Here is an 18,265-nt window from a genome sequence, read left to right on the forward strand (position 1 = left end):
TTAAGAGCTAGATAGAATCTTAGAGTTCATCTAATCTGACCTCCTCCACCTTTTTTTTTTTTTTTAAATCTGACCTTCTTCTAGAAACTAAGATCTAGAGGTTTTGTTGGTAAGCCACACAGCTTGATAATGTCAGAGCCTGAAAGCTAGTTTCCAGGTCAATTTTTTTTTTCCTTGAAGAGAATTATTAATTAAGTAATTTTCCCAAAGCGTGTGTTTGGTTCCTTAATAAATCATGAAAAGAAGATTCTCATGGCCAAATATATTTGGAAAGTGATACAAACTATATTTCCTTCTTGGAGGTTCACAATATACATTAATATTCAAAGGTTCTAAGTAGTCATATAATAAAAAAATTTGTTTCATCAACATTTTAATCAACATTTCCTAAATTTACTTGATCACCAGACACTTTTCTCCAGAAAGACCTAAAGACATCCAGAAGAATGAATGTTCTCAGGAGCATATATTGGAAAATGCTGCACTAACCAGGTGCTAAAACTTGCCTTCTTTATCCATAATCCAAGTGTAGAGACAGACATAGCCTCAGAGCTACTGTGTGCCATCAGTAGCTGGGACTACAGCTTAGGCCTCTGCATCATATCAGCCTCATCCGGACCCAGAACAACATTCCATATCTCTTTTTTCAATGATCCTTTTCTCCTTGGGTCATCTTCTAAATTCCTGTTTCTAGTCTAGGATATACCTTCAATTTTCAGTTCATTTACATAAAAAAATTATTCTCTGAGTCTTATGATTGATCAGGCTTTTCTAGTTTGTGACTGTTTTCCTAGAATATTCTTGAGACTCATGGAGTGTAGTCTCAGAATCTCATCATTATAGTTCTTCAGCACCAGAAATACCTTAGGTATATTTACATATGTTGAATAAAGAATGTATTTTTCATCAGTGAAGAACATCTCTTTTAAAAAAAGGAAGAAGAAAAAAAAAAAAAAAGGAAGAAACATGGACTTCCAGGAGTAGCAAGGGGGAATTCAAAAGTCCAATAGAGGGCAGCCTGGTGGCTTAGCGGTTTAGCGCTGCTTTCCACCCAAGGCCTGATCCTGAAGACCCAGGATCGAGTCCCACGTTGGGCTCCCTGCGTGGAGCCTGCTTCTCCCTCTGTCTGTGTCTCTGCCGCGCTCTCTCTCTCTCTCTCCATCTCTAATAAATAAACAAAATATTTTTTTAAAAAAGTCCAATAGAAAGAAATAAATGATCAAGTGAGAAAAGTTACAGTTTGTTTCCTTCTCATAGCCCTATTAGTGACTGAGTTTATCACATGCATGAATGCACCCACTCCACGAGTGTTCATTAAACACCACTATGAGCCAGGCACTATGCCAGGTACAATGGATGTAAAGAGAAATAAGACACTGCCTCTTGCACTTAGTAAACAACTACCTTTAATACCATGAAATTTAAATGCAGGAATAAAACTTGATAGGAGCTGCAGCAAAATGCTATTTCTGTTCATTCTCCCCAGAGATCACAGAGGAGTCTTGACCATAAAGACAACGTTTGAACCAGGTTGAGAAAGAAAGGAGTTCAATAGTTGGAGAAAGCAAGAGAGGGCATTTTAGACAAAGGAAGCATGGGGAAACATCCAAAGATGTTTAATTTTATTTTTGGTGTGGCAGCAGAACCAACTGCCTGGTTCGGGTCTTGGTGTCTCTTTACTCACCCTGAACAATGGGCCCAGGTAAAGGCTCTCCATCCTGTCGTTAGAAGAAAGCAGGAGAATTCTGATCGTGTAGTAGACAGTAGTTAGTATTGTTGCACTTTTTATGCTTTCTGTGACAACCTGAAAATGGTTTATTTGTAGATTTAACTTGAAACTAATTTATGCCTCATTGTACCCTCTTTCTCCAGCCACAGAACTTATCTGTCACAAGAAATTTTCGCATCAAGTAAATCTGATTATTCCCTATTATGTATGAATTTGCCACTTTTGAACCTTTGCTTCACCTGGAACAGGGTATGCCCCCTTTTCAAATAATTCATATTTCTCACACTTTCCCATCCCTAGCCTAGGTAGAACCACTTCTCCCTACTGCAAACACCATCTGTGCTGTAGGCATCCTGAACTGCTTAATTTGCACAAACACAGCAGGCTTTTCAGAGTCTCTGCCTTTTACCTCTGGATGGAATGCTGTTGCCCTGCTTTGGCAGTACTTCAGCTTGCAAAGTCCAATCATACGTCCTCTCCTTTCTGAGTGGTTTTTCTAACTCTCTCGTATGAGTTAGTTCGTCCATTCTCTTTGTTCTGTTAATTTGCTGTATTGATCTCTAATATGTAGTATTTGTCTTGCTAACTTATAAATATGTGTCTTCATCTCTCTCAATTTCTACCACCCTTCCCTCTCCAAGACAACTTCTCCAGAGCTCAGTACTTGGTACTGTACATACTTCTCAGTGCTTGTTAAATGAATGAACCTATGCACAAATGAATGAATGAAAAAAATTACTCATTTTTGGGATGCCTGGGTGGCTCAGTGGTTGAACATCTGCATTCAGCTCAGGGTGTGATCCTGGGGTCCTGGGATCAAGTCTCACATCGGGCTCCCTGCAGGGAGCCTGTTTCTCACTCTGCCTGTGTCTCTGCCTCTCTGTGTGTCTCATGAATAAATAAGTAAATTTTTTTAAAGGAAAATTACTCATTTTTAAAATGTATTCCAAAGGCTCATTTGCTTAATGAAGGCTTCCATCAAAAGCCTGAACTTCTGATTATTCCTTTACTCTGACATTCTAGCATTATTTGATCTGTTAACCCTGTATTGATAACTGTTGATCTACTTTTTGTTTTGGGATTTTATCTGAGGCAGCATGGTATAGTGGAAATAACATTGGTCTAGGAATCAGGAGGTCTAGATTCTCATTCTGACTCTTCTATTGATTTCTGTTGTATGACTCTGGGAAAATTAATTAGCTCCTCACTTGTGGGTTTTTGTTTTGTTTGTCAAATGGGGTTAAAATATTTACCCTACATACCTCACATATTTGTTGTGAATTGTCCCTCAAAGGGTCAGATAAAATAATCAGTTTGAAAATACTTCAGAAAACATATACAATCTAACAGATATATGGTATTTTTATTTAGTCTTTCTGCTGATAATACCTCCCCAGCTAAAACTCCATGCATACAGGAACTATTTTGTTCCTTTATAACTTTATGCATACCATGCAATGTAGACAGCAGTCTCTGGCCTTTTCTATTCTGAGCCCCAAAGCTAGATGTCTAGATCTGAGGACTGACAGATCTAGTGCCTCACTTTGACACGTCTGACTATATTTACTAACTGTTGCTTTTCCAATCCCCAGGCTTGTTTCCATCAGTATCACCAATGGACCAGTATTCTGTGGCATGATTGGGGCAGTGGCAAGACATGAATATACAGGTAGAATAAGACATTGGACTGTTGGCTCTGTGACTTTGGGGTGAAAGTGGAAGAGATGGTTCAAAAACTCTCCATCCTTTTCTTTACTGTCTCTCTGACATAGTCATTGGTCCAAAGGTGAGCCTTGTGGCCAGAATGATAACTGCTTATCCAGGTTTGGTGTCCTGTGATGAGGTAACATATCTAAGATCCATGCTACCTGCTTACAACTTCAAGAAACTCCCACAGAAAATGATGAAGAATATCTCCAACCCAGGGAAGATGTATGAATACCTTGGCCATAGAAGATGTATGTGAGTGTCATTGTGTGATAATTTATTCCCATCTCTTTTATAGAATCAGGGTCTAGGAATAATCAGTGTTTGACTATATGAAACTAGAAAGAAAGATGCTTCTAGTCCTGGCCTGTCGGATTAAGATACATAAGAGGAGGGTTTAGTGTCTAAGATCTTTAGCTTTTCTGTTTAGCTCTGAACTAGTTCCTTAGTGAACTTCTTGCTGTCCAACAGGAACAAGAATGCAGTAAGTCATGAATCTGGCTGTTCTTTTTTTCTTTTTTATTTCACAATTTATTTAGTTCTCTGAGCCTGGAACAATCAATATTTCTCCCCTTTCTCCTCATAAAGATTTTTAATTTTTTAAAACTCTTTTATAGAGAACCCTGGACCTTTTCAGTTTTCTGAAAGTACTTGCTGATGAGGACAATTGCTCTCTAGCTATTTAGAGATATACATTCTATCTATTGCAGTCTGTTAATAGACACATTGTCCTTTTTCTCAGAATGTTTGGGAAGAGACATTTGGCCAGAGAGAGAAATAAAAATCACCCTTTGTTAGGTGAGTTTTCTTTTCTACTTTAAATCATATTTTTTCAGCTATAGGTGATTAAATTATTTTTAATGCAAGACTAAATGCTTCTAAGCCTATATTAAAAGAAGAGAGGGAAAAAAAGAACAGAGAGCAGCCCTCTTACTGAATTTATGTTAGAGGCCTTGCTATTTATTCTCCTTGTTGAATGTTTACACTTCCGTGGAGTCTTCTCACTTTGCCTGAGAAGTACCAACATTTAGTAAGAATCTTTGTAAGCCAGAATTCAGCTATTAAGGTCTTGCTCAGCGTGTTATGGATCATCTCAGAGGAGAATTCCTCATCATGAGACAGCAAAGAAAGCACCAAGACTGTTACCACCCACACTGCATATTCCCTATCTTTATATTTATCTTCATTTATATCTATTAGTCTATTATCTTTAAATAGCAATGACTGACTTTGAAGACTAAATTGTTATAATAGAAATGTTTACAAAAATATAAGGAGATACAGTAGCTCCCATGTCTTAATGTTATTACTTAGGCTCCAGAGCAAACCACCAAACGCAGCACACATTTCTATATAGTCCAGAGTTTATTTTATGCAGAGATGTGAAACCTCATCAAAGAATGGGATTCTGCCCAGGATTCTAGGGGAAAAAATCATTCTGAGAATTATCTTTGCAAAATAAACAGAGTGTCTACTAAAAAAGCACAGGAGTATTAGGTGCTCCCTATCTCTCTACAGATCGGGAGAAAGAACTGGAAGCCTTCCAAATGGCACAGCAGGAATGTTTGCACCAGAAGAAGGGACAAGCAGTTTTGTATGAAGGTGGAAAAGGCTGTGGAAAAAGTCAGCTGTTGGCTGAAATAAACTTCCTGGCCCATAAGGAACAGCACAGGTAAAGACTTCCTGCTTCCTGGCTCAGTGTCTACTTCTCTTGAGGCTCCTTTCCCTTGTTGGTGAGATTCTTGTATCATTAGATTCAGCATCCTTGAGCTGGTGGAGTGAGTAAGCTCTCTGTGGGACAAGGGATTCCCAGTGACCACAGTTACATTCACCAGGGTGTTACCACTGAAGCTAAAGGAAACAGATTTCAAGCAGTGCTTCTATGCCATCCAGACTCTCATGGCTATCTTCTTTGAGATCGATACATGTCCAGCCTATTACCGGCAAGAGTGCCTGCACAAACAACTCCATGGGATGGTGGAGGAACCCCTTCACTGCCTTTTTAATGACCTCTTCTTTGTGAAGGTAATGAAGGCCGTGGCTTTCTGAACTGGATTACTAATATTATTTTTGGTGGATAGTAGGGCCCAGTATTGTTTTCTAATCTTATGTATAACCTAAAAATACATAGTTAGCAATGGCAGGGTTGAGATCTGAAATCCCTTTGACACCAAAACCCAGGCTTTCGCTTTGTTGAGGAGAGTAGATTCTAGGACTGACTCTAGCACTTGCTAATTGAATGTCATGGCACAAATCACTCTGCCTGAGCCTACATTTTTTCACCTGTGAAATAATGATTATAGTACTTTATGTGATTAGTACATACATTTTAAAGAAGGTATAAAATAGGTCATAGTGTAAATGTGAGAGATCATAGTGTAAATGTGAGAGGGCTAAATCTGTCAAGGTGTTACTGACCAGTCGAGCATTCCCAGCAATTTTATCCATGTGTTTTCAAGTCAGTTGTGATGTTTTCTTCTTTAACCCTAGCCATGGAGTTTGTCACTTGAATCAGCATCTGAATCTCAAAAGCTTCCAGCAGTCTAAGGTTTACTAGAGTGAGCAGGCTAAGAAAGAATTCCCTGGTCCACAATGCCATTTATTTTTCCTCTATCACTTCTTCTAATCTACCAAGCCTGCAGGGCATGGTATTTAATGGAAAATAGAGAAAAGGAAAATCTCTCCAATCCCTCAGTTCGGCCCTGTCTTAAAACAGGCCTTGCCTGTGGCTCTGGCCCTTGTCCAAGTGCTAGAGGAATAGCCTTACTTTGACTCTCCGGTCCATGTCACTCATTTGCTGTGAGTTGTGCAACTTGCTAGCACAATGTTAGGAGATACCCATCATGATTCTTTCTGACAAGTCTCATACACTCATTCATTCTGGTGTATTTGGAATAACTGGGGTGCTGGCGCTGTCCAAAATAACATTGCTAAATCCAACCTGTCACTTTACTTCTTAGTCATGACCCTTTAAGTGTTTGCCAGAGTCTGGGTTTGGAAAGGGTCGGTCTCTTTCTCTCCTCTAATCTCCAGTTGACTTTCCATGTCACTCTGAATTGTTTATTAGATATTGGATTAGCATTTGCGACCCTATGTGCAGTCCTATAGAAGAAACCCATTCTAACACAAATAGAATCATTGTCTGTTCCTTTAGAGAGTCTGCATATTTTTATTAGGTTGTCATTGTGAATGCTAACATATGAATAATTTTCTTGGTTAGTTTCCCTTATCCTTTGAAGTTTCGCACATGGATGACCTGACCAGACAAAAGAAGGTTAAGGCATGTTTTTTTCAAGTGCTTCAGGAGGTGGGTACTTTTGCTACATACCATTAATTCTTAATATATGGAGATGGTTTGTGCTTATTTTAACCTATTCATAGCACAGCTTGACTTGGGCCTGTCTATCTGTGATATCTTCATTGTATCTATCTTTAACCTTGAATCAATCCTATTGTACAGCAAACAAGAAAAGTTCTTGGCTCTTCCCTGATCCTTGGTTCTTAATGAAATTTTAGTAACTTACTTTAAAACAGTGGCTTCTAAATGGAAGCAGATAGCTCTTTTACCTCCAATTTGTTACAAATACACTCAAGCCTTAACCCAGATTACAGAGTCAAAAATATCTAAAATTTTTTTTTAATTTTTATTTATTTATGATAGTCACACAGAGAGAAAGAGAGAGAGGCAGAGACACAGGCAGAGGGAGAAGCAGGCTCCATGCACCGGGAGCCCGATGTGGGATTCGATCCTGGGTCTCCAGGATCGCACCCTGGGCCAAAGGCAGGCGCCAAACCGCTGCGCCACCCAGGGATCCCAAGTCAAAAATATCTATAAGCAGAAACTGATGTAGTCATTCTGGAAAGCAATCTAGAAGTAATTAGTCAAATTTTAATAACATACATTTTCTAGACCTAGCAGTTCCACTCCTGGACCTATGTCCCAGGTAGTCTGTCCACTGCAGTGTTTGTGGAGGCAAGGGAGACGTTGGCATCAATGCTCTGCAGTATAATGCAGAAGTTTAGAAGGGAATAGATGAAAACATTGCAACATAGAGTGTTCTTAAAAATAATCTTGAATAAAAAGAAATAATGAGATCTATACAGTAGCATTTATATAAAAAAGTTTACTTAACTATAATGCGCATTTTTTAAGAACACAATACAAACAAAAGGATTAGGGGAACACCTTAGAATGGTTACCTGCTGCAGCAGGGGGTGGGGAGTATGAATAAAAATGAGTATTTTTTTTCAAGTTTACATGAATAAGGTCTGATAACTGCTAGTTTTAACAAGCACTCAGATAATTCTGATGTGCAGCTTGGTTTGGAAATTACTAATATAAAGTATTATGAGTTCCTATACAGTTTGAAGTCTTTGCCAAAATCAAATGTTTGAAAGCTTTATGTTCAGAGAATATTTTGATGTTCATTTTGTTTTTCAGTTAGAGTGTTTTCTTGTCCAAAGAAACTCAATACATTTCTTTAGAAATTAGACATACTGGCTATATTTTATATTTATAAAATAAGATATGGGGATCCCTGGATGGTCAGTGGTTGGGCATCTGCCTTTGGCCCGGGGCGTGGTCCTGGAGTCCCGGGATCGAGTCCCATATGAGGCTCCCTGCATGGAGCCTGCTTCTCTCTCAGCCTATGTCTCTGCCTCTCTCTCTCTGTGTCCCTCATGAATAAATAAATAAAATCTTAAAAAAATAAGATATTACCTGGACTTAGGATACATTTTATCCTGTATAAAACCCCAGATTTTTTTAATCTGTTGGGAAATTCATGGTACATTTGAAAATCAGATGACTTCATTTCTAATCAGAAGTTGTCACTGTTTCTTTGCTGTTATTTTCAGGCAGTGAGGGAAGCACCACTGATTTTCCTCATTGATGAAGCCCAATATATGGATACAGCTTCCTGGGAGTTTTTGGAAACATTACTCTCCACTGTGCCCATCATCATGGTGATGACATTGACCCCTACTTTCACCCTGTGTGGCTGTGCCCAGCACTTCCTGCAGAGCTCTCAGGCTGTCCTTGTGCCCATTTTGAAGTTGGCAGCGACCTCACTGTTGAGAATGGCATGTTGGGAACTGGGGGTGGTGAGCATCCCCCAAGAGCTACAGATGTGAGTGGCTAGGACTAGCTGGGCACTTCATTAAGGGCAGAGCCAGTGCCATAATATAAGTGAGAAGGCTCAGGTCTCACTTACCCAAGTTGGGGGAGAGAATGGCCTTAGTAACCATGATGAGGCCCAAGGCCAGATTTAAGGATAGACCGTCTCCTAGCAAACCAGTAAAGTGCTACCTTCCTGGGCGACCCAGGTTTTCACTAGACAAGACTTGGATGGTTTGCTTCAGGTGTCAATTATATGTGGTCAGGCCATTTTCTAGAGCTCTTTGGTAAGGGGATGTTAGTTCTTCTTAACAGCAATAGAAACAAAATAGTTAAAAAAGAAAAGTTATTGCTAAAATACATTTCAAGCCATCAGAATCTTTTTTTTCTTTTTTTTACATTTCTGTGTTGCTTCTTATCTCTGTTAGAGAATATCATCAAGAGCTGACTTTAACAAAAGAAGAAATAATCCTCAGTATGAAATACCCTTATGCTTGGCTCTCTTCAAGTGGGCATCTTAGTCAGCAATCCCCTACTTACCTCCCTACAGCTACCTTCTCCACAGGTGCTTTGGAAATCCCCTCTACTGTGAGGTCTTATGCCAGGACCTTCTCTCTAAAGATATTTTGCTCTTTCATGACCTCCAAAAGGTGGAGGAGAACAGCAAGTGGGAGAACCTCTCAGGTAAGCTTAGCTTCCAGGGTTCTACCCTCTCAGCTGCTGGGGTTCATCCTTTGATATGGCATCACCTGACCCTTAAGAGGCATGTGCCTATTTCCTGCTAACATTCAAAACAAGAGTAAGCCTTCCCAGCCTGCCTCAGAGAACTTAACTGAGTCATTAAATCTATTATAGTTCCTTTTTGAGCAGCCCAAGAGATAGGAATAAGAAAAGAGGATTTATAAACAAAAGTTCATGAGAGAATTGCATATTAATTACTGATGAGAAGGACGACTTGAAGATTTGGATAAGGGGTGGAAGAAGGGAGGAGGGTGGGAGAGGAAGATAGAAGCATGTGTAAATCTGGAAAGGCATCCTAGGGCTGTGAGGGCTGTGACATAATAGAAGGGAGGGCTACTGGAAAGTAAATGGGATAGGTGTAAATGTTGAATACCATATGGTAGAAAAAATGTTGTTAGTTTCTGAGAGAACATTAGCGAGCAGACAGGATGAGTGGGGTAAGCCACCTTAAACATATGCTCTCTTTATCCTGTTCGTTTCTTGGCTAAATTCTTGTATTTTTGTGCCTTTAAAACTAGTCACTGAGCCTGGTGTTTTCCTCAGTCATTGTAGTCTTTCCCTATAGCCAATGCCATGAAATCCACAATGTATGGTATTTTTCCTGCTGGCTCTGAAGAAGACCATGAACTTTATATCTGCACAGTCAAGGATGATGTGAACTTGGATACAGTGCTTCTCCCACCATTATTAAAAGGCAAGTCCCTTGAAAACCTCAAGTGAACCAATTACAGATGTCACTGCACTTAGTAATTTGGTGATGAATATAGGTCTCTCATTATCATGCTAGTTCCATTTTCTTTTAAAAAAGAAGCCTGCCTTCTATAAATACATTCTGGTACTGCCCAAAGAGCCTTTAAGAGATCTGTAAACGCTACTTGAGTATTGTCTTACTTAAGTGAGCCCCTTGTTCTCTGAGGCTAGTGACTGAGAAGTTTTCTAGTTATTTAATAAAATTAGGTCCCGAGTTTCCCTTTATGCATATTCCTGTGCTAGAAGAGGCACTAAGCAGGGGACATAATGTGGCTGAGATTTAAGAAAATCTATGGTGCTAGTAAAGAGACAGTGTTATACACATAGCAGGAGTTAAATAAAAAGAGGGTGAAGTAAGTTTATCATGACTGATGAGAAAAAGAATGGAGAAGTCATCAGAACTGAGTAGGCATAATCAGATTGGGGGATATTCTTTTTAGAAATGAGGAAGTTGGAGTTTTTTTCATTTCTATTCAAATGTTTGGTGGTCAGGTTCCATACTAAGCCCTTTTAGAATATTATGATGATTAAGCCTGCCTTCAAGTCAAGCATGATCTTGTTGAGAATATAAGACAGGCATATGAAACAGCAGTAGAGAACACCTTGATAATTAAGGGCCAAGGCTCTGGGTACCACTGGCTCTTTCACGTACTGGCTATGAAACCTTAAATAAACTTATCTAATCCTTAGTCTTCTCATCACTTCAATGAGGATAATGATAGCACCTATCGTGTGGGGTTAGTTGAGGATTAAATGAAATAAATCATAGTACATAATAAATATTCAATGTATGTTAGCTTATAATGTTATATTATAACATATAATAGCTCTTATATATAGCCATTATAAGCTAACATTCTGGTGTCTGTAAATACATCTAGACAGTTCACACTCTTACAACGACAACAGGCCATACTTGGCATTGGTTTTACTAACTTGGCAGCATACAGGTCAGAAAATATACCTTCAGGTGGTTTTCTTTAGTGGAGGTCCTTATGACAGTTTCCACTGCTATTCTCTGGAGCCACAAGGGGTATCTTTTGTGTGACAGAATGAAACCATGATGGGTGGGTGCTTAGAAGCCCCATGTCTCAACTAGAAGCTACTGTCTCTTATCACAGCCCCATAGGCATAGATTTCAGGCTCTGCAAGGGATATGACCTATGACAAGAATTACTACACAGAAGGAAACCCAGAACTGTGGCTTACCACCAGTTATTTTTAGCTTATTCACAGTTTTCCTAGTCCAAATTCAGTTTCCCATCAGGGATAATTGCTAGCATAATAAATGTCATGTGGTGACTCAGCTGACATTCTCATTTAATCAGGATCCTGGGAAACAGCTGAAAAGTTAACCCAAGATCAATATTGTCCACAGGGAAGGAAAAGGTTAACTTGTAAGCTAAAACAAATAGCTCATTCAGCAAAGCCTTGGTCTAAATGAAAGGCCAAAGCTAGATTAGGAAGGGCCACATACGTTACAAAAAGGGCCTTGGCATGATTGTATCTGTACTTTATATACATAATTCTACTACTAGTTAATATGTTACTGGAATAATAATGAGAAGAAACTGGAGATGTTTCAGTGGTGTGGTGAATACCTAGTGGTTGTTGCTTGAACAATGATGGGAGAATGAGGACAAATGAGGACTTGGAGATAAGGCTCTTTTAAGAGGTTAGGGTGAGTGGAAAAGGAGAGGACCAAAAGCAAGCTTTTTTTTTTTTTTTTTTGAGAGAGAGAGAGAGAGAGAGAGAGAGCATGGATGGGAGGGGCACAGGGAGAGGGGGAGAGAGAGAGAGACTCTTGAGCAGACTCCCTGCTGAGCGTGGTGCTCAGTGCAGAGGGCTCAATGCCATGACCTGAGATCATGACCTGAGCTGAAATCATGAGTCAGAAGCTTAAGTGACTGAGCCACCCAGGCACCCTGAAAGCCTTTTTTTTTTTTTTTTTTTAAGTGAATCGATTATCAACACAATGTATTCTATATTTGTAGAAAGCTTGTTCAGGGCTCTTTTTGTTTGTTTGTTTGTTTGTTTGTTTGTTTTTTTCCAGAAATAGCAGTAAACCAGTTAGATCAATTGAGCCCAGCGGAGCAGCTGCTGGTTAAGTGTGCTGCAGTCATTGGTCACTCCTTCCACATAGATCTGCTGCAACACCTCCTGCCTGGCTGGAATAAAAATAAGCTACTTCAGGTGTTGAGGGCTCTTGTGGATATACATGTGCTCTGCTGGATCAACAAGAGTCAAGAGCTTCCTGCTGACTCAATAATAGTGCCTTCCTCGATCAAGATTATTGAACAAATCAAAGAGGAGAAGAAGAAAAAGTCAGGTGAGGAACAGCTGCTTTCTTGTTCTTACCTGAACAGAGAAGAGAACCTTGGGTAGGTATATCTGTGTTCAGAAAGAATATCAATATCCTTTATCACGGGCCTCAGTTTCCTAAAACTATAGCTAAGAAATGGGGGAAAGTGATTCTTTTAATAACAAAGGAGCCATAGTGAATGAATAACCTGTATTTTTCAGAACTGTTTTAATTCCTAGAATTTTAGGTCCTTGTTAACCCCATGTGTTAAGTATCTGTATCTTAATTTTTGGTTGGAAAATAACCCTTTACTGGCTTCTAGGTATAAATAATAAGAAAAAAAAGAATAAGCCGTCTTTAAGTTTTAGAAATTTACAATAAAGATAAACATCTGGTATTGAAACACACATGAACAAAGCAAGATATACATTAGCTTGCTACCTCAAATTCTCCATGTAATAAAATTGTAGCATAGACTACCCAAAGCACATAAATTCACAAGTAATTTCCCTTTGACTTTGAAATATGTTTGGGCCTTATATTTGAACAGAGCATTTCTGATGATTTGATATTTATAGTAATTTGTAGTAAAAAAAAATCTCAATTTAGGAGGAACATCTAAGAATTCTATTCAGTGTACTTCTGTACCACTGATCATTTTTTCTCTGTGGTACTTTGTATAAGATATATGGTCAATGTCATTCTCAGATGTGTAATATACTTTATACAGAAGAATTATAAATAAAATTTTCTTATAAACTGCATCATGTGTTTGGAAGTTTGCTACTGATAGCATAAAAGGCCTTTGAGGGAGACTCTCACTGAAATTTTCCTATATTTCAGATGCTGACTCTCCTCTCAGTCTGCAAGAGGAACTATCCCTACCTCAAACAGAGGTGCTAGAATTTGGAGTGCCACTAATACGGGAAGCTGCTTGGGAGCTGTGGCCCAAGGCGCAGCAGATAGCCCTGCACCTTGAATGTGCCTACTTTCTCCGAGATTTGGCCTGCCGCTGTGGGAGCTGTCATGGTGGGGACTTTGTCCCCTTCCACCGTTTTGCCATCTGTTCTACTAAGAGCTGCAATGGGACCTCCCGGTTCTGTAGTTACAAAGATACTGGCTCAGTACTAAGACAAGTGATCACAGACAAATTGCAGCTGCCTTCTCCCCAAGGTAAACCCAGGGAGTAGAAAAAGGACATGCTGGTGTCACTTCTCTTTATTCATGTACCTGGAGCTCTTCATCCAAAAGGTGGAATCAGATTAAGGGAGGAAAATAGGTGGAAAGAGCTATTTATCTCTGTGCACCGGGGATAAGCACCAGAAATAAAAAATGGAATATCAGAGCTAAAAGGAACTTTAGGGATCATGCTTATTTTGGTTGGCAATCTTGGGCAAGTTACCTAACCTCAATTTATTGAGGAAAATAACAATACCAATTGCATAGAGTTACTGTGAGAATTAAATGAGTTAAAATATATAATGTGTTTTGAATAGTGCCAGGCACATGGTTAGTGCTCAGTATATTTTAGCTACTGTTGTTATTATTATTAAACTCTATGCATATATATGGGACCCCAATGTTTATCAGATGGTGTAACTAGGTATTAAGAATACAAAGTGAATAAGTGTGGGTCCCTGAAATGATCAGTTTTAGGGGTTGATACAGACATACAAATAGAGAATTCTAATATGACATGGTAAAGGCAATGAAAATAGCATACCTAGGCATTGGGGTATCTAGAGAAGGGGCCATTGGCCGAGCCCAAGAAGTGAGTAGGAGAAAACTCTCCCTTGAAGGAGATAATGGCCAGAAGTGAGAACTCAGGGATAAATAGGAATTAGTTGCTTGGAGAAGTTTGAGTTAGTGGATAGGTGTTCCCCAAAGCCAGTAGCCCTTCTACCACATTCTAAATAAGAGCTCACACACATTGTTTTAACATTTTCAGTTATTGGACAGCCCATTTCATTGTCAACAACTATTAGAAAGCTTCGTTCATCAAGGTGAAATCTGCCTTCTTATAACTTCACCCATTTTTCAGAGTTGCACCTTTTTAAAAAAACTATTTAAATTTCAGCTAGTTAACATACAGTGTAATATTAGTTTTGGGTGGACAATATAGTGGTTCAGCACTTCCATACATTACCCAGTGTTCATCCTAAGTGCCCTCCTTATTACCCATCACCTTTTTAGCCCATCTCTCCACCCCTCCCCGCTGGTAACCATTAGTTTGTTCTCTATAGTTAAAAGTATGTTTCTTGGTTTGCCTCTCTTTTTTTTTTTCCATTTGCTCATTTGTTTTGTTTCGTAAATTCTACATAAGAGTGAAATCATATGGTATGTATCTTTTTCTGACTGATTTATTATTTTACTTAGCATTACACTCTCTGACTCTATCCGTGTCAAGGCAAATGGCAAGATTTCATTCTTTTTTATGGCTGAGTAACACATATTGTGTGTGTGTGTGTGTGTATGTACACAAACAAATATATATATGTCACATCTTCTCTATCCATCAGTTGATGGACACTTGGCTGCTTCTATATTTTGGCTATTGTAGATAATGCTGCTATAAACATCAGAGTGCATGTATCCCTTTGAATTAGTATTAGTGTTGTTGTACTCTTTGGGAAGATACCTAGTAGTGTGATTGCCAGATCATAGGTAAGTTCTATTTTTTACTTTTTAAGGAACCACCATACTGTTTTCCACAGTGGCTGCACTAGTTTGCATTCCCACCAACAGAGGGTTTCCCTTTCTCTATATCCTCGCCAATACCTGTTGTTTCTTGTGTTGTTGATTTTAGCTATTCTGACAGGTGTGAGGTGATATTTCATTGTAATTTTGATTTGCATTTCCCTGACAATAAGTGAAGACAACACAAAGAAATGGAAAGACATTTCATGCTTATGGATTGGAACAACAAATATTGTTAAAATGTCTATACTACCCAAAGCAATCTACACCTTTAATGCAATCCCTATCCAAATACCAACCAGCATTTTTCACAGACCTCGAACAAATAATCCTAAAATTTGTAAGGAACCACAAAAGACCCTGAATAGCCAAAGCAACCTTGAAAAAAGAAAAACAAAGCTAGAGGTATCACAATTCTGGACTTCAAGTTATATTACAAAGCTGTAATGATCAAGACTGTATAGTACTGGCACAAAAATAGACACATAGATCAATGGAATGGAATAGAACACCCAGAAATGAACCCACACTTATATGATAAACTAGTCTTGGACAAAACAGGAAAGAATATCCATTGGGAAAAAGACTATCTCTTCAACAAACACTATTGAGAAAGCTGGACAGCAACATGCAAAAGTATGAAACTAGGCCACTTTCTTACATCATCCACAAAAATAAATTCAAAATGGATTAAAAGCTTAAATGTGAGACCTGAAATCATAAAAATCTAGAAGATAGCATAGACAATAACCTCTTTGACATCAACCATAGCAACTTCTTTAGATGTCTCCTGAGGCAAGGGAAACAAAAGCAAAAATAAACTATTGGGACTACATCAAAATAAAAAGCTTTAGTGCAGCAAAGGAAACAATTAACAAAACTAAAAGACAACCTACAGAAGGGGAAAAGATATTGGCAAATGACATATCTGATAAAGGGTTCGTATTCAAAATATATAAAGAACTTATAAAACTCAATACCAAAAAAATGAAAAACCTGATTTTTTTAAGAGCAGAAGACATGAATAGACATTTTTCCAAAGAAGACATCCAAATGGCCAACAGACATGTGAAAAGATGTCATCACTGATCATCAGGGTAATGCAAATCAGACCTGTGCTGTCTTCCATATTTGAAGACAGCTGTCAAGACCCAACCAAATCTTGTCTTTTTCTATTCTGATAGTTGTTGTTGGTGTTGGAAAGGGAGAGATGGTGAATCGTTTGTGGTAACAGACTAAAATCAATAAGTTAATCTATTCTCTTAATGTCTGTTCTAGCTATAACATTCTGATGACTCTGTGAAGGTGGACCAGTGACTTGGAAAAATTGGTCATTGGCTGTTGAACTCTTTGGGCATTCACACTTTTGTCCTTTCCAAGGAGAAAGAGAAAAGTCACAGTGAATGTCCTGGTCTAGGATTATAAAGAAATTACTATCATTCCTATTTCCCATATGACTTTTTCCTTTTGAGAGGTCAGTGTCAGCTTTAGATTACACAGCCTGATTGGTCTATATGAGAAAGGCCCAAGACCTTCCCAGCACAACCATACTCTCTGAGGATGCTTCCCAGATTCAAGGTCCCTGTGCATGGCCATGCAGAACAGGCACTGCACAAATCTAGACAGTGCTAGTCAACACATGCTATGATGTGATGGTTCCCCTGGAAATTGCATTGCCATAGTGCTGCCAAACTCCTGGTTCTTGAGTTACCTTAGTCTTACTTTACCTTATTTGACATTGTTCAGCAATCAGAGAGCTGGTCCTTTTCCTTAACACAAGTTCTCCCTACAACCGTCCTCTGGTACTCCCTTTCAATCCCACCATCCATGCCTCTGAGCCCTAATGGTAACATTTCCACATCATTCCCAGTTTTTTACTTTTTGATCTGTGGAAAGGCAGCTGCAGAGGAACAGAGAAATCTGAAGGATAAGGGCTGTTTGAAGCCAATTAGGTAAAGCTGGAACTCTTGCTGGCCACTGTAACTCTAGTGAACTGTGGCATCAGGGGTCCTTGTGATTTTCTACACTAGGTCTAGCTCTGTGATTCACTCTCAGCTGGTCGTGAACTCAATACAGATATATTCAAGGATTTCTTCTATTAGAAGTAGCCATCAAACCAGATGGACCTGTTATTTATTCATTTCTCTAGCAAATAGAATTAGGGACTGGTTTGGGAGGTTTGAGAAGAGTTACTATTTGAATCCTAAGTAGTTGCCATTAAGGAATTTGTAATCTACCATCCTGTTTTGTGTGTAGGCTGATATTAAACCTAAACTTGATATTAAACCTAAACAATTGAGGGAGGCAATTAGGTCATGAGTAAGCTTCTGAACTAAGCTTCAGAGGAGAAGTAGTCAAGAATTGGAAATATTCTCAATTAATACAAAGATGGATAATGAAAGATAATAATCTTTTTCTCTCTACAGATAGTTTTCAGTTCCAGACAAAATCATTCAGAAGTCAGGAGGCCTTCACAAGTGAACACTGCAGGTAAATGGAGATGCTGAGAGTGGGCTTGGGGGACAAGGAAGTGAGACACAGGTGACTATTAAAAGGGCCACTTGCCTCACCTGCAGACCAGGAATGCCTCTGACCACCCAGGAGTAGTGACCCTTGTACGCAATCCAGAGTTCAAGTTAACAGAGAATTGGAAAGGCAATTTTTGATTTTTTTAGGGAAATTATTCCTTAGTGTTTAGGAGAAACTTCATATAATAGTTCTCGAATGCACTATACACATAGCAGATTTTTCTCTGCTATAAATTTGCCTTCTCAATTATGTTTGACCCCAGATGATATTAAAAGGAATTTACATTGCCTAATCGTGTGCCTCCTGACTTTCTAATGTCTAGCCTATCAATTTTAAATGTCCCTACCTTGAGTTCACCAGCCCCTCTAGAGTTTCCTGTCCTGCTTATCCAACTTGATTTCTTAGAGGTTTTCAAACAAAAATCTGTATTCTACATGAATCATCCCCACACTCACCTGTATATCTCTGCTCACACAATTATCCCTTTTTGAAATTCTAAGTGGCCTCCATATCCTTCTGCTTATCAGAGTGTTCAGTGATCTTCAAAACCCTCCTCAGTTTCCATCTTTTTTAACCATTCTGCCTCAGAGAGATCTAACCTCTTTCGAATTCATGGTGTTTATAGAGAGTGCATGGACTAGTAGTCAGAGAAGTGAGCTCTAGTTTGGTTCTATTCAGTAGCTGTGAGGTCATT

General features: G+C 38.9%; 1 protein-coding gene and 1 long non-coding RNA gene across 13 annotated transcripts in view; one reads left to right on the plus strand and one right to left on the minus strand.

The window, feature by feature from the left end:
• LOC112641559 (adenylate cyclase type 10-like) overlaps positions 1-18,265 on the plus strand; it is a 43,362-nt gene that overhangs the window by 16,208 nt on the left and 8,889 nt on the right. For 10 of the 12 annotated variants that reach the window (XR_003124701.3, XM_025418720.3, XM_025418719.3 and 7 more), the window contains 12 exons: positions 3,322-3,398; positions 3,502-3,691; positions 4,179-4,234; positions 4,955-5,108; positions 5,272-5,461; positions 6,657-6,743; positions 8,294-8,565; positions 9,103-9,236; positions 9,859-9,987; positions 12,097-12,372; positions 13,189-13,518; positions 17,469-17,532. Coding sequence is in view for 11 of the 12 variants with exons in the window: in XM_025418720.3 (XP_025274505.3) it covers positions 3,322-3,398; positions 3,502-3,691; positions 4,179-4,234; positions 4,955-5,108; positions 5,272-5,461; positions 6,657-6,743; positions 8,294-8,565; positions 9,103-9,236; positions 9,859-9,987; positions 12,097-12,372; positions 13,189-13,518; positions 17,469-17,532 (1,959 nt within the window). In the remaining variant the exon portion in view is untranslated. Of the gene's footprint in view, positions 1-1,872; positions 1,979-3,321; positions 3,399-3,501; positions 3,692-4,178; positions 4,235-4,954; positions 5,109-5,271; positions 5,462-6,656; positions 6,744-8,293; positions 8,566-9,102; positions 9,237-9,858; positions 9,988-12,096; positions 12,373-13,188; positions 13,519-17,468; positions 17,533-18,265 lie in introns of those variants that run through there. The other 2 variants (XM_049092085.1, XM_049092087.1) reach the window with 2 other exon arrangements.
• On the minus strand, positions 42-18,240 carry LOC112641560 (uncharacterized). The gene is made up of 3 exons (XR_003124702.3): positions 18,027-18,240; positions 1,685-1,804; positions 42-1,164 (listed from the first exon to the last, which is right to left on the minus strand). It is a non-coding gene; the product is annotated as an uncharacterized LOC112641560 (long non-coding RNA).

The sequence above is a fragment of the Canis lupus genome, chromosome 12, assembly GCF_003254725.2.
Source record: "Canis lupus dingo isolate Sandy chromosome 12, ASM325472v2, whole genome shotgun sequence".
NCBI lineage: Eukaryota > Metazoa > Chordata > Mammalia > Carnivora > Canidae > Canis > Canis lupus.